General features: G+C 37.4%; 1 protein-coding gene across 1 annotated transcript in view; it reads right to left on the bottom strand.

Moving 5' to 3' along the window:
* Positions 1-21,909, bottom strand: part of LOC150078365 (E3 ubiquitin-protein ligase RNF38-like) — a 280,964-nt gene that overhangs the window by 83,250 nt on the left and 175,805 nt on the right. The window contains exon 7 of the mRNA XM_090384822.1: positions 11,022-11,204. Coding sequence (XP_090240948.1) covers positions 11,022-11,204 — 183 coding nt within the window. The remainder of the gene's footprint in view (positions 1-11,021; positions 11,205-21,909) is intronic.

Here is a 21,909-nt window from a genome sequence, read left to right as displayed (position 1 = left end):
CTGCGAGACATTTAGACAACGTACAAGTTAGTGCAAATATTAGTATGAAGCTAAACTCTGAGTTAGCACAAATATGCAAAGGCAGCATCATTTAGTTATATCTCATATTGTGAATGCCTTCATAACGAGTTGCCGTGATATTACACTACTTCGAATAATAAAGGAGAAGACTTATTATTCTCAGCAGATACTACCACCCAGACGGCACTGTTTCAGGGCTATTTGGCCCTTCTTCGGTGGCTGGGTAGGTACCCTAGTGATGCAATGATGACAAAACAGTTATGAAGTATAACTCCACAATATGAGAGATGCCTGATGGTGTATAACAATATGAGATATAACTTAACGATGCCGCCTATATAACTTAACAAATATGCCGCCTTTGCATATTTGTGTTAAGCTGCATACTAATATGATGCGTTTGCACTAACTTGTACGTTGTCTAAATCTCTCGCAGCCTGAAGCTAAAGCCCTTAACACATTTCAATCATGAGATGCATAAAAGGCATCTCATGGTGCATAAAAGCAATTGGCATCTCAAAAGATGCTAACTGGCTTTGCAAAACTATTATAAAATTATGATTACATATTACGGAGAATAAAGCTATTATCACACATTTATATTTTACACAGATTAGCAATTCAATGGCCAATTCATTAACAAAAATAAGCAGAAATTCACAAAGGTTTCAAAAAATTTAAATTTTAACATAATTTTACTTTTTTTTGTGAAAATAAAAGGACAGAAAAACTGTCACCAACTATATTGTGATGGTGAGACAGAGAAGAAGTCAAAATCAAGTAAAAAAAAAAGAAAAAAAGATTCTTGATTGTAAATTCAAAGAGTCGGCAGCTATGCAGGAAATTCCAAGGTCTGGCAAGGATTAGGTCCTTCTGTTTTAGGAGGTTCTACTGAGTTTGCATTTTCAATCTAACAATGATTTCAACTTACCATTAGGAAATAAAATTTACCTAAATCTAAACAAGTTTATTGAAATTTGTCATTAAAACAACTTAATGAAAGAAGTAATATTTAAAAACCCAGTAAAATTTCTGAGTGCGCACGCACACACATGCACACACCTTGCAAAATGCGAGTTCGATTAACGCGTTTTTCAGTTAGAGCTATTTGAAAAAACTATACCACTTTTCTTGATTTGAATACAGTGCTAAGCTTACCTTGTATCGGACAGGCAATAAAGACCGCTGCCCGCCTCAGTGTTTTCCATCAACCATCGGAAGAAGACGTGTTACTTGTTTGTCTCCTGCTAATAAAGTTACTTGCAGACTTGCATTTAAAAATTCTAATTTTTAAATGAGCCAGATGAAAATCTTACTGCAAAGGTGATAACGGTAAAAGAACTAGATGAAATCTTTCATATCGCAGAGAACCTCAAACAAAAGGGTTTGAGGTTCCTCTGCGATATTTATTTCGCCAGGGTGTAGAGAAAATTGTTGTCTGCTATCGGAAATTGATTGATTCAAAAAAGAAAGCCAACACTGTTCAAACGACTCTGTTCAAATATTTCCGTAGCAAATAGTTTCTTCATTGTGTATTTTATGTTAGAGGTTCCCAAACTTTCTTGGTTCACAGTGCCCCTAGGCAAAAAGAAATACCTAACAGTTCCGTTCATTAAGTACTGTAGTTAGGTCCAAACAACTTAATAAGTAATGTTGAAACTGTGAATTACCTCGAGCTAGTAGTTCGTGCGGTGTCCGATGCACGAATATTTCACAGTGCAGTTTTGGAAATGCTGTTTTATGCAATAAACATTTAATTCCATGATTATTTTCATTATCTTTTACATAGTATATAGTTAAAAAGTTATTTAAAAGTATTTTTAAAATTCTTTATGGACATTCCTGAAGGTCAAGGACAAGGACAAATTATAATTTTTCCTATTGATTATATTCGATTAACGCATTTCCGTTTTGCGATGCACTCATGGGACGAATTAATCATGTTAATAGAGACCAGCCTGTATTTATATAAAAGCACTTGGACTATTGTGTCCATTTATGTATGCCCTTGCCACCAGCTGATTTTAACCTGCAATGAATGTTGCAATGGTCATAGTACTTAACCTATTGTACTATGGGATGCCTAGGTATTACACTTGAGAACAAATAACACAGCCATGTCTAACCTAGCATTTATTTAAAGGACAAACATAATGACAACACAAATAAATGGAAAGATGAGATAAATAGCAGATTAGTCTTTTCATGATCCCATTTATTTAAAAGTAATGCAATATCTAGGTAACTGATAACACAGGAGTTTGCTGCATTGTGAGTACTAAGACTAGGGCTTGTAACATGATGAAAAACCATTGTTTTGTCACATGCACTATCATGTCACATAAATGCATTAACTCTTTTATTCCATTATTTTTAAATGTTTCATTTCATAAAATTTTCCACCTTGAGTCTTGACTTGCAGTATTCACCATGTCTGTTACACTTCTGTTTTTCATTTTTCATTTGATGCACACTTTATGTAGACAATTCAGCCATTGAAGAAATGCACTGAACTGCAATGAACAGGGGAAATCACAGGATTTTTATTTTCAGCTTCCTTTTACAAAATTCCACTACATGAAAGACAATTTCTCTTCCTTAATATGTAAAAAACTTTATTTTTTTTTTTTTTCTTTTGACATAACCACTTTTATAGACTTTAATTCTCAAAAAAATCATCATACTTTCAGCTAACAAAGGATTCCAATGCAAAAATATTACTGAAAATTTCATATTACTAGTCACCCTTTAGGTTGAGTGAATGGAACTATAGACCTTATTCTGACTGGATGAATTTTTCAAACTTTTATTTCTCTGCCAAGAGAACTGGTGCTAGCTATAAAAGCTATAGTAAGAAAACTCATACAAAACAAATGGGCTGTTATTAAATGAAAGCAAGTGAATGCGCAGAAACGTCCAATATTGACTTTTAAGCATATATCATTAAATTCAGCAGATCTGGAATTGAAAAAAAAAAATAAATTAATAAATAAAAAATAAAAATAAATAATATATGCATATTTGAAAAATAACCAAAGAAAACCAGAATAAAACAAACTAAGGCATCTGATTATCAGAAAAGTTATTACTTAACTGGAAAAGTTGGCTGGTATGATTAAGCATAATTTTGCAAACCTGATTTATTACAAGTTAGTCTCTTAGTCTGTTTAAAATCAAGTTTGGATGGATTAACAACTTTTACAATTGGTGCAAGTTTTAGTGTAGGCAGAAATTGAAGCTGGAGCTTTGGATACAAGCCAACAGCTATACGCTACATTCGCATCTTGAACAGCTGTAGCACATTTATCGAATAACCAAGGTTTAGATAAAGAATGAGATATCAGTGTGAAAGGATCTTCCCTACAAGAATAATTTCACTGACACAATCTGTGCAAAAATGTTGTGAGCAGAAGAATTAAAACAGTAATCCTACCAAGGAAAAGAACAGAAATTATGCATATCAATGATTTCACATTCCTGTAATGCCAAACAATGTAAAGTAGAGAATGGCATTTGCTTCCCCAATCCATCACCGGAGTAGAGACCATTACCAAGTTAATATCTGAAGTGCCTAGAGGGCCAATAAACATTGACTGTATACTCTGAAGGGTTGTTAGGCTGAAAGGTTTAAAAATTTCTTAATGCCAAGAAAGCTTTAGGTTCTCTTGAGCTTGCTCTGGTTTTGTGTTTGCTTTTTACACTTTCTTATTCCACTGGTGTGAAACCCTCTGCTTTGAAATTTGCTTATACAGTCAGTTCCTCAAAAGGTGGCAAAATCCCTCCTTGTAATTATCAATACATTGTTCTTATCTCTATTCATTCCAAAGTAATGTTTAAACCCACCAAATGCCAACTTTTAAACTACCCTGAACTCTTCGATCAAATTGATGATTACCAATATAGATTCTGTCAGTATTGTTCCACTAGTGATAAATTGGCGTACATTAGCCATTTTTAGACAAATTCAATGGACAAATATGATGAAACTCAAGCAGCTGCTCTTGACATTTCTAATGCTTCTGATTCTGTAGTGAATGGTCAGAGAGAGTTTTCTCACAGACCATTCACTACAGGTGATTACAGTTGGAGCTCTGTCTTCTAACCCCCCCACTAATGCTGATGTTCCCCAAGGTTGTTCTGTTCATTCTCCCACTCTTTTCCAACTCGTACATTAATGACCAATTTTTCACTTATGGAAATCCTATCCATAATTTTGCTGATAACACATTACATTCCACCTTCCAGTTTGAGAAAATGAAAACTTGCACTGTATAAACAGCTTCCATTTTGAATATCCACCATCAATTCCTTAAATCCCAATTTCCAGATAATTCTCCAATGAGACAAAGGAAAGAAGTCTTCTATTCCTATGCTTATATTTGATGTTATCTGAGTCATCTTCAATGACTTAAATCCACACATTTCACAAAAACTATAATCTACAAAAATTTAAGTCTAAAAGCAACACAAGTATCCTTTGTCTTCTGAGCCTTCATGGTAATAATTGTTATAAGGTTATAAATTTGTGTTTGAGATTTTTATTTAAAAAAAAAAAAAGCTACTTAGAAGGCTGATGTCGATCAAAATTTTGAGAAGCAGATTTTATTAAAGTCTGCATTTTTTTGTTCTCTATGTTTTTGAACTCCTTTCTTTTCGACATGAGAGGCTTCTTTGGTGACTTTGAAGCTTTTATTCTTGTATAATATTACTACCCACTGCTTACTCTAACGAATCTATGTAAGTAACTGAGTTGGCATCATTTAGGAAGTGACGTCATTTCCATATCTTGGTAAGAACTTACTCTACCGAATCAACATTAGTGACTGAGTTAGCATCATTAGGGCCATTTAGGAAGTGATGTCATTTATATCATTTAAAATCTAACAGCCATCTAATAGGAAGTGACGTCAATTGAGTCATTTCCATAAAAAATTTCGTTACCAATCAACTGCATCATTTTTATAAGAAAATTACGTTATCAATCTGTTTTACTCCAGTGCTGCCATAGATGTTTTCACATCAAAAGAGGCAGTAAGGTTAATTAATGATCAATCTTATACAAAGACTCTCCACTCTGTTTCATACATATTCAGTTTCTTCTTGCATACCTTTTATAGATTCTTCCATGGGCTGTATTCTAAAATGGCCTTTATAATTCCCCACCCTTACTCTCCCAACCAGCCAATATATGCCTCAACCAGGCAACACCCATTCACTGTTCAACTCCAAACTCAAACAACCAACTTTTCCCGCTTCTTCATTTATCTCTGCTACTTCTGTTCTCTGGAACAATCTTCATCCACATATTTCTCAAAAACTATAATGTTGTTTGTTTGTTATTTGGTTTTTAGGAACATTAGCAACTAAGGCCATATTGCTCCGGAGATATGCGGTGGTCATTACCTGACCTTTCTGCATCCTCTGTATTTAGTGGTCACGGGCTCGAACCCTGGTCTAATCAAGAAGCGTGTGCTACGCACTGCTGCTCCTGCCCACCTGGCTATGGAGGTGCCAAACAAAATCTATAATCTGCAGAAATTTAAGTCTAATAGCAACAAGTATCTTTTGTCTTCTCAGCTTTCATAGTAATAATTGTTATAAGGTTCTAAATTTGTGTTTGAGATTTTTATTAAAAGAAAAAAAAAAAGTGGATTATGCTCATACTTTTGTTTTGTTGAAACTGTATGTGTATACATATCTATACATTTTTTTTAAATATTACCTTATTGTTCAAGGTTTAGGCCTAAATGGATGTCAGATGAACAAATGAGACATATGGTAGAGAAGAAAAATGCATGGGATACATATAAATTAATTGGTGACATGGAAGCCTATGATAGATATAAGCTGGTCTGTAACCAAGTCACAAAGGAGATTAGGCAGGCAAAGGCAGATTATGAGAAATCCTTGGCAAAGGATACAAAGAAAAACAGAAAAGAGTTCTATACCTATGTAAACTCTAGAAGGAAAGGGATGAATCAGATTGGTCCACTGGATATTGATGGTTCAACAGTTGAGGATCCTGCTGAGGTGGCTAATAAACTAAAAGAGTAGTGACAAATGGGCCTGGAGTACTGGGGTCCATAGTTTAACAGATATTTATTTAAAGTATACCCAGTAAAATAAAATAAAATAAAATATTTCCAGAAGCTTTCGGAACTCGTGTCCCTTTCTCAACTGACAGAATTTTTGAATACATTACAAGCAAAGTGTGGCACGTTACTCATTCGTCATTGTTGTAGCACGGACGTGTGCTGCCTTGCGCCAGTGATCATCCATCAATAAAACGGTTGTCTCCAGGATTGGATGTATACGCATGCCTTTCTGGCGATTTAATGCCTTAGGGTTGTTCATTATGTTTAGTGACTCTAGCCATAGGCGGTGGCGAAAGTGTCGCGCGTGGTCCACTATCTCAAAGTCGCGCTTGGGGTCAAGATCGTGGTTGGTAGCCCAAAAATGTTCTGCAAGCGCGGACTGGTCAGTTTCGGCAAGCCGGATTGCTCTGTCGTGTTCCGTGAGGCGATCCTGGAGACGTCTCGATGTCTCACCTACGTAGCAACTGTTACAGGCCCTACAGGTGATACGGTACACTACATTGCTGCGTAAGACAGGTGTGACAGGGGTCTTCACACTGGAGACAAGTGAACGTAGGTTCCTACCTGGTAATTGTACACATTTTATGTTGTAACTTCTCAGGATCTTCGAGATACGTCCTGACACTCCTGGATAGTACGGAATGTAGGCGGATGATATGCCGACTTGCTTCGGAGGTCTTGGGTTGGAAGTAAGTTCTTGTGCCTGTAACAAGCATCTGTTTAGTACATGGGATGGATAACCGCATCTGGTTAAGTCCGCCTTCACACGGGAGATCTCGTTACGTCTAATTGTGTCGGTGCTGGAATGGCTCCAGGCCCTGGAGAACAGGGTGCGGGCAGTGCTATTGAGATGGCTTGGAGCGTGGCCGGACCCGTAGCTAACATCGCCATGGAAGATCTGGAGAAGCAGATACACCAGAACCCACCTACACCTATTACAACGTGGTGTAGATATGTCGACGATATTTTTACCATAATACCACGTGGTTCTGAAACGGTACTACTAGAATACCTCAACTCTCTATCCAATTTCATCAAGTTTACCGTAGAATCAGAGGTGGACGGTTCGCTCCGGTTTCTGGACGTGCTAGTGCATCGCGTAGGCCCACATCTAGAGACCTCAGTATACCGCAAACCCATGTGGTGCGGTCAATTCACCAACTACGGGTCCGGCCACGCTCCAAGCCATCTCAATAGCACTGCCCGCACCCTGTTCTCCAGGGCCTGGAGCCATTCCAGCACCGACACAATTAGACGTAACGAGATCTCCCGTGTGAAGGCGGACTTAACCAGATGCGGTTATCCATCCCATGTACTAAACAGATGCTTGTTACAGGCACAAGAACTTACTTCCAACCCAAGACCTCCGAAGCAAGTCGGCATATCATCCGCCTACATTCCGTACTATCCAGGAGTGTCAGGACGTATCTCGAAGATCCTGAGAAGTTACAACATAAAATGTGTACAATTACCAGGTAGGAACCTACGTTCACTTGTCTCCAGTGTGAAGACCCCTGTCACACCTGTCTTACGCAGCAATGTAGTGTACCGTATCACCTGTAGGGCCTGTAACAGTTGCTACGTAGGTGAGACATCGAGACGTCTCCAGGATCGCCTCACGGAACACGACAGAGCAATCCGGCTTGCCGAAACTGACCAGTCCGCGCTTGCAGAACATTTTTTGGGCTACCAACCACGATCTTGACCCCAAGCGCGACTTTGAGATAGTGGACCACGCGCGACACTTTCGCCACCGCCTATGGCTAGAGTCACTAAACATAATGAACAACCCTAAGGCATTAAATCGCCAGAAAGGCATGCGTATACATCCAATCCTGGAGACAACCGTTTTATTGATGGATGATCACTGGCGCAAGGCAGCACACGTCCGTGCTACAACAATGACGAATGAGTAACGTGCCACACTTTGCTTGTAATGTATTCAAAAATTCTGTCAGTTGAGAAAGGGACACGAGTTCCGAAAGCTTCTGGAAATATTTTATTTTATTTTATTTTACTGGGTATACTTTAAATAAATATCTGTTAAACTAAAAGAGTATTTTGCATCTCCATTCACACATAAGGAGTTATTCAGGAAGGGAAATGCCAGAGGTGAAGTAAAATCTGGTAGTGAGCTAGATGATTTTGTAATAACTGAGAGGAAAGTGGAGGAGAAGTTGTTGAGGATAACCATAAAAAAGGCACCCGGGGTGGATGGGATCTATCCAGTTATATTAAAGGAGGCAGCAAAAGAAGTAATCAAACCCTTAGCCATAATTATGAGAGCTTCTTTGGACTCAGGGGAGGTACCCATAGACTGCAGATGTGCAAATGTGGCACCAATTCACAAAGGAGGATCAAAGGCTGACACAAGTAATTATAGACCTGTGAGTTTAACTTCTGTTCCCGGAAAATTAATGGAGGCACTGGTTAAAGAAGCACTGCAGGATCATCTAGACAAGACTTCAGTTATAGCTCGGACACAGCATGGTTTTGTTAAGGGAAAGTCCTGCCTGACCAATTTGACTGGATACTATGATGCAGTCACAAAAGAACTGGATGCAGGGAATAACTTTGATATTATATATTTCGATCTTAGAAAGGCTTTTGATACTGTTGCACATGGAAGACTGCTCCACAAATTGGAGCAGTGTGGCACTGGAGGCAAATTGCTGCTATGGATAAAGGGATGGTTGAGGGGAAGACAGAGTGGTAATCAATGGACACTGCTCAACGTGGACTAATGTTATTAGTGGAGTCCGTCAGGGTTCAGTGTTGGATCCATTATTGTTTTCTGTATTTATAAATGATATTGATGATGGTATATCAAGCTTAATGTCCAAGTTTGCAGACGATACAAAGGTTGGCAGGGTTGTTAAGGACACTACTAACGCTATGCTGCTGCAACAGGATCTGGAAAGGTTGAGCAGATAGGCTGAGAGGTGGCAAATGAAGTTTAACATTGACAAATGTAAAGTACTACATATGGGGAAACAGTAACCCCAGAGCAACGTATCAACTCTGTGGTACTACACTGACGGTGGAAAAAATTAAAAAGACCTGGGGGTAACTGGGCAGGCAGATATTAAGTTCTCTGAGCAGTGCAGATGGGCTGCAAGAGTAGCTCATGGTGTCTTGTCAATGATATACAGTAAACCCCCGCTATTCGCGGGGGTTATGTGCCTGAGAAATGCAGCGAATACTGAGTTATGGCTCCCCCACCCACTGAGCGCTGTTTTGACCGGGAAAGATAATTTTAGCCACGCCCATGTTTTTTTAGAGCAGAAAATGATAACTGCTCTTTAAAATTCATATTTTTTTAGCTTTCATTTTATGTTAAATCAGCGACCGCAAATACGCGAAACCACGAATACAGATACCGCGAATAGCGGGGGTTTACTGTACAGGAATTTTTCTAGCAGGGATAAGGAGGTGATTATTCACCTCCTTGTATAAGGCAATGGTCAAGCCACACCTTGAGTACTGTATCCAGGTCTGGAGGCCTCATTTCAAGAAGGATGTAGAGCTGCTGGAACGAGTACAGAGAAGGGCAACAAGGTTAGTGAACGGAATGAAGGGTTGCTCTTACGAAGAAAGGCTTAAGTTTTGCAAATTACAGTGTCTGGAGACTAGGCACCAGCGAGGTGATCTGATAGAGGTGTATAAAGCCTTGAATGGTTTAAGCATGCTCAATGCTGATGGGATTCTTCCTCTAGCTCAGAAAAATCACCTGAGAGGGCATAAATTCAAATTGAGGAAAGACAGATGTAGGATAGACGTGCGGAAATTTGCCTTTAGCCAGCGGGTGGTTGGTTGGTGGAACAGACTTCCATCTCTTGTTGTGGAAGTTGATAGCCTAAATAAATATAAGGCTCAGCTGGACAGGTAATTCGAACGAATGAAGGGGTGAAATGGGAGTGGGTTTTTTTTTTTTTTTGGCTGATGCTGCATAAGCGTGCTTTCTTGCATCATATGCCTCTACTAATGCTAATGCTAAAATATTATACTAGGTGGCTTGGCCTCCTGCTCGCTTTGCCTGTTCACCCCTGCACACTGTTTTCTATGTAAAATGTAGAGGTATATGGAGTAAGTCAAATCTTTTCTACATAAAAAACACATCTGTCAAAACACATTGATCAATATCTAATCAGAAAATCAACTATGTAATTATTTACCCGTGTATTTGTAGTGCACAGCATTCCCAAGTTGAATAAATATCACTAAGTAATTATTTACCTGCCTTTTGCTTCGGGATCCATAATGTGCAAAGAATATTGTTGCATCCAAAAAAGCAGGACTAAAATATTTAACTGAAACATTTACAAACTATACAAATATTTAGAATATTTAGAAAATTCTAAACTATTCACAAATATACAATATTCATTAATATACAAAAAAAACTTTAAAATGGAACATCAAATGTTAGACAGTGAAGCACATGGATGAGGTTGGTGAACATTATGGAGGCAGCTGTCAATAATTAATTGCATTTGTAGTGATGTAATTGCCTCGTCTTTTTCTCTCATTGGTCGAATATCACTAAGAAGAAAACTTTTTTAATGTATAGAAAGATTATCCTTTTATTTCAAACAGTGATATTAAACATAATATGGTGTAAATTAGTGATTTTACATTAAAACTGTGAAACACAGACATAATGAGATACATTATGTCTGTTTCACAAATTATAGTATGCAAGTTTGCATTATAGTGAGTTTAACATTTATGATTTAACACTTGTTTTGTGTTTCTTGATACGTACTACTAGAAATAAAAAATATATTTTCAGTCTCTCTGTTCAGGAGATGTGACCATTTAAAAATATGCTGCACTGACTGTTTTGGCACTCTGTGTATAGATGAATAGCAAACAATATTTAATTACTTTATTAGAATAACCTACCATACATAAAAAGTCTGGCTGGTTTTGCAAACCTCCTGACGGATCTGGAAGAATATGTGAAAATGGAGAAGGCGGCGGCAATGGTGACCCAGCATGACCTACTGGTCCATGATGAGCAGGAGACAGATTAGAGAATGGAGAAGGCCTACGATCGGCCAACATATCCATTTCATTCTCTTGGGGCTAAGGTAAATGACAAATTTTTTTTTTTATAAAATACGGTAAATTAAAAGGATTTTTAAAAATCTAATTTAATTATGGGGGCAACACAACAATTGTATACAACAGGTAAATTACAAAGAATTAAGGATTAATAGGGAAACTGCTTTATAATAAATAACTTTTTTTTAATTTTCAATTTGCAACTAGGATACACACAGTGGTGGACAAAAAAAACTGCATCACCTTAAAAAAGTCACATTTGTAGTGAAACATATAAGATATTGTTTGTCTGTTATTTGGTTTTTAGGAGCATTAGCAAACTAAGGCCATATTGCTCCGGGGATATGCGGTAGTCATTCCCCGACATTTCTATATCCTTCATATTTGGTGGGCATGGGCTTGAACCCCGGTCAAATCAAGAAGCGTGTGCTACGCACTGCTGCTCCTGCCCACCTGGCTACAGAGGCACCAGATATTGTTTGATTACAGTAATTTTGTTTGTCGGAAAGCAAAGGTATTGTATCAAACAGTAATTGCAAGGTATTGCATTAGCTGTTTCTATGAACATTGAAAGCATATACAAGCTCATTAGTATCCTGTTTTGCGGAGGTGCAAGCACGGCTCCATATGTTCAGTTGATACCAAGAAAAAAAAGTGTCACGGATAAAATAGGCTGCCACCAGTCAACAGTATCCCAGGTGCTGAAATTAAAGTGTGAAACCGGTGATGTGAAGAGAAGACCTGGATCAGGCCGTAAGAGAGTGACTGCACCTTCCCAAGATCGATATTTGAAATGGCTATTTTTGAAGAAATCGCCATGCTAGTGCTCCTGATCTAAAACTAGACTTTGAGATGGCCTCTGGTGTTGAAACAAGTGCACGAACTATCCAAAGACGGCTTTTGGAATGTGGTCAGCATGCCTATTGGCCCAAGAAGAAGAAGCCTTTGCTGACCCAACAAATGAGGAAGAAGCTTCCTTAGGCTAAAATGCATGCTTCATGGATAAAAGAGCAATTGGATACAGTCATCTTTTCTGATGAATCAAAATTCAACCTGAATGGCTCGGATGTGAAGTGATAAGTCAGAAAACGAAAATCGGAGGCATGCCATCCTGACTGCATAACACAGACTGTAAAGTTCCTCGCTGATCAAATGGTCTGGAGATGCATAACAAGCAAAGGGGTGGGGCAAATTAAGTTTATTAATGGAACGGTGAATGCAGAAACGTACAATGCTATCTTGGAGGAGTGCCTAAAACTCGTCCACAGACGTCCAAAACTGCATTTTTCAACAGTACTCAGCACCTTGCCACACAGCAAAATTGGTAAGTTTTATGCTATTTAGATTTGATGATGAGTTTGTCTTCTTGTCTCACAAGGCTTAAAACATACTTACACCAATGTTTTCCCTCGTTTTTCTCCCTTAAGGTGCAGTCATACCTCAGAAATGCTAGCATTACAGTGTTGGACTGGCCCGGCAACAGTGCAGATTTGAACCCTATTGAAAATTGCTGGTACATAATGTCGTCTAAAATTGCTCAGAAGAAGCCAATAAGTAAGATTCAGCTGCAGGAGAGCATTGTAAGGGTGTGGTACCACAAAATTGGGCAACTGTATATTCAAAAGTTGGTTAACTCTATGCAATACTGCAATAATTAAAGACCAACACCAGACAGGAATTAAAAATTTTACTATAAGAATAAAATATACAGAATATAATGAATATAAAGACGCAGTCATTACGGACCGTGCCCATAGATTTTGGGAACGCAAGTGGCTCGAGAGCTTGCGAATCGGTTCATCCAGTCGTAATACTATTAATAGGGGCAGGGGGATACGTTTACACCCCCTGTTTGAGGCGGTTATCCTCAGACAGGATGACCGGTTCTGTTTGACACACTCCTGAGCCACTTCTGTTTCTGTTGCGCACGTGGGGAATGCCGACCATGTGTCTGATGGACCACGTGCATGTGTGCCATGGGCCTGCTACTTAAGGATGTGTCATTGCACTAATAGTACACTGTTGAAGGAGACAGCAGTCTCCGAAAGCTTCAGGTTTTATCGCTTTTAATCCAGTTTATTTTAGATAATTTTATTACAAACTACATTTTAACATTTTATCATACTTTATTTTATTGTAATATTTTAGTCTTCCGATAGTGTACCACAGTATTTCATTATATTCTGTATATTTTATTCTTATAGTAAAATTTTTAATTCCTGGCTGGTGTTGGTCTTTAATTATTGCAGTATGGAATTTCCCAGCCTCATAGGCCTGTTTTAAGATATAACTCTATGCCAGATCGTTGCAAGGCTGTAATTGCAGCTCGAGAAGGAAAAACAGGAAAAGGCACTATTAGTGAAGCTGTACTATTAGAATAGCAACAATGCAGCTGCGGCAATCAGAGAATTCTGGCGTCAGAAGTGCATAAGACTGTTTGGACATATGACTGTTTGTGCTGTCTGCAAAATAATTGCAAAATTTGAAATGACAGGACATCTTGGTGTTCAACGAGATAGAGGTTGAAAACGAGTGGACTCCTCTCGTGTTGAAGATGTGGCTATGGCTGTTGAGGATTTAAAGTCAATCTCCATGTGGTAGCGCAAATGTGCCAGCTGTTTCTCGTGAAGTGGACATACCGTATTCACCGTAAGGCTAGTAATGCGTCAGGTGTGTGGTACTATCCTCACAAGATGGACATGCTATAGCAGCTAAAGCATGGTGATGCAGATATTCATTTCACATACGCACTTCCGTGAATGACAGTGGATATCACTTGGCCATGGAACATCCTTTGGAACAATGAAGCCACTTCTGCTTAAATGGACAAGTGAATACACATAACTGTTGTATTTGGGCAACAGAAAACCCTTGAGTAATCCAAGGGGTCTCATTGCATTCTCTAAAAGTGACAGTGTGGTGTGGATTTATGGCCACATTCATGATTGGGCCCTATTTTTTGAACAGGTAACACAGACTGTACCCTGCCCCTGTTCCATCACTGGACAGCGATATTATGAAATGTTGGTAAATTTCGCAATACCAGAGCTGCAACAACATGAGTGCCTTCAGGATACCATATTCATGCAAGATGGTGCATCATCCCACATCCACCATTGTGTCTAAAGATTGCTAAGGCAACACTTTACAGATGAACGGGTCATCAGCCATTGTTTCCAGACATCTTGGACACCCCGATCACCGGACCTCACACCATGCGACTTCTGGTTGTAGGATTTTTTGAAGAACCAGGTGTATTGGGAAGGATGTCAAACTCTGGCAGATCTGAAGGACAGCATTAGACGTTATGTGCTGGCTATTCCAGTTGACATGTTAAGTTCTGCTGTAGAAAATGCTGTTCTTTGAATGGAATCTGTTGTTGGCCAAAATGGAGGATACATTGAACAATTGTAGTGCTGTTCAAGTGATTTGTATTGCCATATAGTGACAAATTTTGTAACTAATTTTTTTTTCCCAATAAATGGCTAGCGCATTCTTTATTGTCAGCCAAGAGGAATGTCAATTTAAGTACACTGGCAGTACACCAAAAAAAGAGAGAGAGAGATTTAGTTAATCACAACAAACTGTCCTCTGGATATTGTAAAGTTAACAGAGCTTCTTATAAAATCTATTAACTTTAACTTACTTCATTTAATGTTTTCTTCCTATGCAAGTTTATAAGCCACATTTCAAAAGTAGTAAAAACAATAAGAAGAGAGCACAGCACCACCACAATTGTTTGTAACTGGAAACAGAGAGAGAGAGAGAGAGAGAGAGAGAGAGAGAGAGAGAGAGAGAGAGAGAGAGAGAGAGAGAGAGAGAGATGGCCTCACAATGCAAACAGGTTTTTCACCATCCTCATATTAAAACTTTTCTCAAAATGTGAACTAAAGACCTGTGAATTTTTGCCCATTAAATCTTCCAATGCCTTATCTTCCCTTTACTCAATGCTCATGTTCTGTTAGAAATTTCCAAAGTACTTCTCAATAGCATTTGATTTCCTTGCCTGAATCTGGATGATGTACCTGTGTACAACTACATTATAAAACCTTCAAGTTCTTATCTTTTAATTCACATGTTGGCAGACAATGGTTCTTCTGTCACTTGTTAGCATGCTGCTAAGCTACCTGTATTTATCAATTTCCTTCACTGACCCTGTCCTCACTCTGCATTATTGCTATATCAGAAATAGAACTAAACCTTCAATAGTTTTTGGACATATTGATGAATTGGAGAAAGAAATACAAACTTTAAATGTTGGCTAAAATGACTGAGCATATGCTGGGAAGAAATACAGTGAAACTTCTAACAGACACCTCTCTTTAACGGACATCTCTCTACAACGGACATTTTCAAATTCCCCAACTCACCTCCATTGGTTTTAACGTGTTTACAGCTTCTGTCTAGCGGACATTCTCTGTAATGGACGCGGACAGGCAATCTGCACTGTTTTGTTTAGATTAGCACTTAATTTAATCTCCCAATAACGGACAGCGGGCGAGCTCACGGCCCTTTTTCTAGGAACGTTTCTTCCACGTATTGCCTCAACCGTGTGTTTATTTTCTATTTCCGATTCTCTGAATTTTATCAAAAGTTTATGTCGCGGTTCTAAACCCTTTTTCAAGAATTTTAAGGCACGTGTAAAACTTCTGATGAATTCGGTGTGTGCAGGGGGGGGGGAATTTGGTCAGCCTTTCGTCTTTTGAGTTTCAGTTTTGTTCAGTGTCGTGTGAAGTGCACAATGTCTTCTCGTAAACATTTAACTTTAAAAGATAAAGTCGAACTCATTAATGCGTATGATCGGCAAAAAAATAGTGTTTGCAATCTCGCTGCAAAATTCAAAATCGAGAAGACGCAAGTAAGCGACATTCTAAAGAAAAAAAATGAACTGCTCAAACAATTTTGGCAACATGGAAATGATCAGGTTCAAAAATCATTCCCGAAAACTGTTGGACTTCAAATTGACAATGTACGTATGAGTGGTTTTGTCGCACACGTGCTAAAAAAATTCCCATTAATGGGCCTATTATTAGGGGAAAGGCTTTGGAGGTTGCGAAATCTATGGGAGTAAATAAGTTTAAAGCTTTTGTGGGATTATTAGGGGGAAGGCTTTGGAGGTTGCGAAATCTATGGGAGTAAATAAGTTTAAAGCTTCTGTGGGATGGCTAGACAAGTTCAAAACTCGGTATAAAATTTCTTGGAAAACCTTAAGTGGTGAAGGTGGATCTGTTGATACTGGGGTTGTAACAGAGTGGACCGTCAAATTGGAAGAGTTATGTCGTGATTTTGAAGCTAAGGATATTTACAACTGTGACGAAACAGGGTTGTTTTTCAAAGCTCTTCCTGAAAAAACAATGAATCTAAAAAACGAAAAGTGCCAGGGCGGAAAAATTTCTAAGGAACGCTTGACTGTACTATTGTGTACAAATATGCTGGGAGACTTTGAACAACCTCTTGTTATAGGAAAACCACAAAATCCTCGTTGTTTCAAGGGCATAAAGTTCAATCTTTTGAATGTTGACTGGAAGTCTAATAAAAAAGCATGGATGACACGAGATATCATGAGCGAATGGATAAGTCACTTTAACCAAAACATGATTCGTCAAAACAGAAAAATTATTCTTTTCATGGATAATGCTGCATCTCACCCACACATTGAATTGTATCATTAAAATCGTTTTTCTGCCACCAAACACATCTGCAGAGTGTCAGCCCTTGGATCAAGGGATAATAAAAAATTTTAAACTTCACTACAGAAAACGTGTTTTAAGACATCTCATTGCAAACATGAACGATGTAACATGTGCGAGTGACCTTGCAAAGAAACTCAGCATCCTAGATGCGATTCAATGGGTTTCCTCTTCAGTAAACGCAATTAGAAAACAAACTGTCGTGAACTGTTTTGTAAAGTCTGGCTTCTCAAATGCAAAAATTGAAGTTGTGAACAGCAATGTGGTGCACCAAGAAGAACAAGAACTTCAAGATCTATTGATAATGTACGATACTTCCGCTAAAGTGACCCTGGCTACAAAGATATAGACTCGAATCTTACTACAGAAGATGGTGCTCTAGATATCAACGACATTATCATCGATATTTTTCAAGAAGTTCCTCATGAGGATGAAGAAATGGCAGGTCATTCTGTCGAAGAACATATTAACGACAAACCACCGATGAAAATAGAAGCGCTCATACAAATCAATCGTTTAAAAATGTTTTTCGCCACTGAAGAAGATACTGAAGGACTTTCGATGGTTTCTTTACTCCAAACAAATGTTGAAAACAAAATTATCAGCCGAAAGAAGGTGCAGAAGAAAATAAGTGATTACTGTATGTATTTTTCTTTAGATAAAGTCATAATATGCATAGCACAATTGTATGTATATTATTTACAAAAATATTGTGCAAAATCTGTATATAATTTAATTTTACATTAAATGTTTAACGATTTTTCTTTATCTCTTGTGTATGTAATTGTATATTATTTACAAAAATATTGTTCAAAATCTGTATATATTTTATATTTAATTTTACATTAAACGTTTAACGATTTTTCTTTCTTTCTCCCTCAGACTTCTTGTTAGCGGACACTTCTCTCTAACGGACACATTTTCGTTCCCCATGGCTGTCTGTTAAAGGGATGTTTCACTGTAGTTACCAGCAGTGAAGAGTCGGGGAGTCTTCCTAAGATATGTGACAAACATCAAGTATCTGAGGTTGTAACTTGAAGAGGGTTTATTCTTAAATGATAGAAATGTAAAATAAGGATCAATCAATAACTCATCCCATTATCATAACTTTAGTCTTTTCAAAATAGCTTCAGTTTCCAACTTTTTTACTAGCCATCACTGATTTAAGCAAAACAATCCCAAATGATGTGCATATTCTTTTGGAAAATTATTTAGTCTTATATTAATTTTTTTCACTTGTTTATATTTTTTTTGTATGACTTCACAATATGGCATTAAAGGGTGAGTACTGAAAAGAATTGAGATTATTCTGTTCTTCATCAGTTTCAGAATAAATTAATTTATAATTGTTTAGCTGCTGATCACCTGTATTTATCCTTGCCTTGTGGTTTCTATGATAACTGCTATTCTGATATTGTGCATTGGGCCTGCACCCTAGTTTGTTTCCCACAAGCTTAGAGATATGGAGATCACCACCCAGTTAGAAAGTTTTGTACTCTTCGGTTTATGTCATCATATATACTTTACCACATGGTACGTTCATCACAGCCAGAAATCAATCACATTTCCATATCTCCCTGTCCATAACCCTTTCCTTCAGCCAACTGAACTCACTGGGCTCTCGAATTTCCTTTTTCCAAACTGTGTCCATTTATAAATGAATCCCCTTGAAATCTTCAAGTGCTGCTATATAATATCTTTGTTTCCAATTAAAATTAGATAGGTTATAACAGGGAGCAGCATGAAAACAGCACTGAAAAATCAAAGAATATCACAAATCAATTTGAGCTTACAAAAGCTGAAATTAAAAAATTTCTTTGAATTCCAGGAGTTGAGACTAATCAATAGATTGATTCAATCTCATCAATTTTATTGATTAACAGATGTAGAAGATATTATTACATCACAAAAAAAGTTCTTGGTTTACTTTTATTTTTTTTTTTTATTATAATTTGATTTCTGAATCATTCACTACTTTCAGTAGTAGAAAGTAATGTATCATTATCCCAGTGAAATGTAGCATACTGTCAACAGCAAAGTTATCCACAGGATTTCCAGTTAATGGAAGGAGATCATTTATTATACAGGAGGAAAAGAGTGGGTGAAAGTACAGTACCTTGGGAAACTCTAGAATTCTTTCTCTCTCTGACAGTTTGCATAGTGAAATGTCAGAGAGAGAGAGAATTAATTTCAGAAATAGGAAAGCAAACCACAGGATGTAAACTTGCTCAGAAGACCTTAAAGCCAAACATGATCAAAAGCATTACATATGTTGAAAGGAACTGCTTGTTTTTCCAAACTTTTCTATGAAATTTCTTCAGAGATGAGTAACAGAACTAGGATATTACTACCAGGTTAAAATTGATGATGTTACTAACCAGTTATTAGTTCTTGGGGGAGGAGGGGGCCTAAAATAACGAATGAACTCATGGCTTTGTCAAGTAGAGAGAGAGAGAGATTTGGGTAAATAGTTACAAGGGATGTATTATGACAGTAAAAAGAAAGCAAATACAAAACTTAACCTGTCTAAGGTTGTTGAGTTTTGTATTTTCTTTCTTCTTATATACCTCAGTAATAAAGAAATAACGACTACCCCCCACCAAAATATTCCCCTGAAGTTCAATACATTCCATTTTGAAGACAAATGAAATACCCTAAATAAAGAAGTTTCTGAAAAAGGCATTTACAGCTTTCTTACAGATTCTCACCACTTGATAATCAATAACCATGCAGATTTCTTCACATTTCTGAAGAGGAAATAATCACTAGGGAGCCAGGTCAAGACTATAGGGTATGTGGTTTAACTTCAGGAATCCACAATCTACAGCAATTTTTATGAGAACCCCAAACACGAGAGGTATTATAACCTATAGTACTTAGTACCGTGCTTGGGTACCTTACAGAACTTGTGTATGGGACTAGCATAATAAAGAAGCATTACACCTTGTGTCAATTTCCCACTTCTCTGTTCTTTTATGTGGCATGTAGTATATCAAAACAGTTCTGTCCACATCCCAAAAAAATAGGTGCCTCCATAGCCAGGTGGGAAGAAGCAGCAGTGCATAGCATACACTTCTTGATTAGACTGGGGTTCGAGCCCATCACCACCAAATACGGAGGATGCGGAAAGGTCAGGGAATGACCACCGCATATCCCGGAACAATATGTCCTTAGTTGCTAATGCTCCTAAAAAACCAAATAACAACATAACAATAACATCCCAAAAAATAATGCCCATGATCTACCAAGCAGAGGCTTGATGCCTGAATTTTCTGAGTGATAGTGACCCATGAACTCCTGTTTTGTTTCCAGATTCCAGTTATGAATCCATGTTTCACCATAGATAAATTTTTCTTGAAAAGATATCGTTATGGATCTGCATCATGCATGTGCAAATTTTCCTCAAAAATTGAGTCAGAGAGGTATGACATGAGAGGTGACCTTTGACGTGGCCAGGTATACATGCAGAATGGCTAGTACTTACCCCACAGAAATATTACATTATCTGGCAATCATGGACTCTACCGTACCTAACCTACATAATCAGGTCTTCAATTTTTGGTGCATTTCTAGAGTTGTCACTTCGGTTGGTCATCCTGAGCAGGGGTAATCTTATAGGGATTCTTGATGATGTTTAACATATTCACAGCCATTATAAATAATGTACCATAATTTTTGAAACCCTCAAAATTCCGAAAGTAAACTTTTGATAAAATTATCGGTTTTCTTTCACAACCATCATAAATAATGTACCATAATTTTTAAAACGTTGAGAAATAACATTCTGAAATCCTCAAAATTCAAAAACTAAACTTTTGATAAAATTTTCAGTTTTCTTTCTTCAATTTTCTTTACTCTATATACTTGATAACATGAATCAGAGCTGTAATACTCAATGTTCTACACATTGATATCAATATTTTTATAATAATAAGACAAGTTTACCTCAAAATAATACGTAAAACACTTCCGTATAATACTCTCCAGCAATTAAAACAAAAAAATCAAAAATCTTACAGTAAAAAATAATTAAAAATCAATTGAACACAATTAAAAAATCAATCTAATGCAATTAAAAATTAAATTAATTAAAAGAAATTTAACGAAAAAATTGAGAAAAGATTTTCCTTCCTGAATCTGACAACGCTTTTCAACCGTATGTCATGATCACAGGAACAAAAATTATCGAATATGGGTGAGCATGAAACTTAAATAGGGATTATTTGTCTTTGTGCATGCACATAAAAGCCCACAAATCGGAGATTAGAAATGGCCAGAATTCTCATATAATTTAATTTCGACAGTTTCTGCAATTAATAGTCTGGTATAATTACGTTAGACACTAAGTATTTTGGCCTCTTAAATAAAAAAGTGTTTTGCATTAACGGCATTTCTGATGCTGCTGAACGAGAAGCACGAACTGAGGCCACGTGTTGATTAACACGAAAATTTAAAGGAAAACACGCAGAACCTTGGTATGACGAGTTGCAATCCCCGCAAGAAATGTTGTGTACCAGGTCATTTATTTGTGTTGCGAATGAGGAAAGGACTGAGCGATTTTTCAACATAGTGTGTAGTTTCTGTATTGGCCTGGCCACAATTTTAAATTCGGTACCTTTAAAGAATCTGTTAAACTGTTTGTGCCACTGTTCAACATACGGGACAGAAATAAAGTATTTTTTAATATTAAGATTGTTGGTTGATGTAGTAATTTGTATCCTATCCCTAGCTTGTACCCTAATTCGGTTTATTGTAGCAAGGGAATAAACCCTGTTTAAGAACCAGCTGGTTAATATTTGTATTTCTGAGCCCAAAGCAGATTCTGTCATTGAATATTTATATGCATTTAGAAATTGATTAAAGATAATAGATCTCTTGTAGGAGAAGGGGTGATAGCTGTTAAATTGGATTTTATTTGAGTCCCGAGTAAGAGTGAAATTTAGAAAATTTAATGACTTTGTATCCATACCCTCCCTATCCAATGTAAATTTGAGTCTAGAGTGAATATTAATTAAACGAATGTAAAATGTCTTGGA

This window comes from Mastigoproctus giganteus, chromosome 11 (genome assembly GCF_048544385.1).
Source record: "Mastigoproctus giganteus isolate SK-2022 chromosome 11, ASM4854438v1, whole genome shotgun sequence".
Taxonomy (NCBI): Eukaryota; Metazoa; Arthropoda; class Arachnida; order Uropygi; family Thelyphonidae; genus Mastigoproctus; species Mastigoproctus giganteus.
This window is presented reverse-complemented; position numbering and strand designations above follow the sequence as displayed.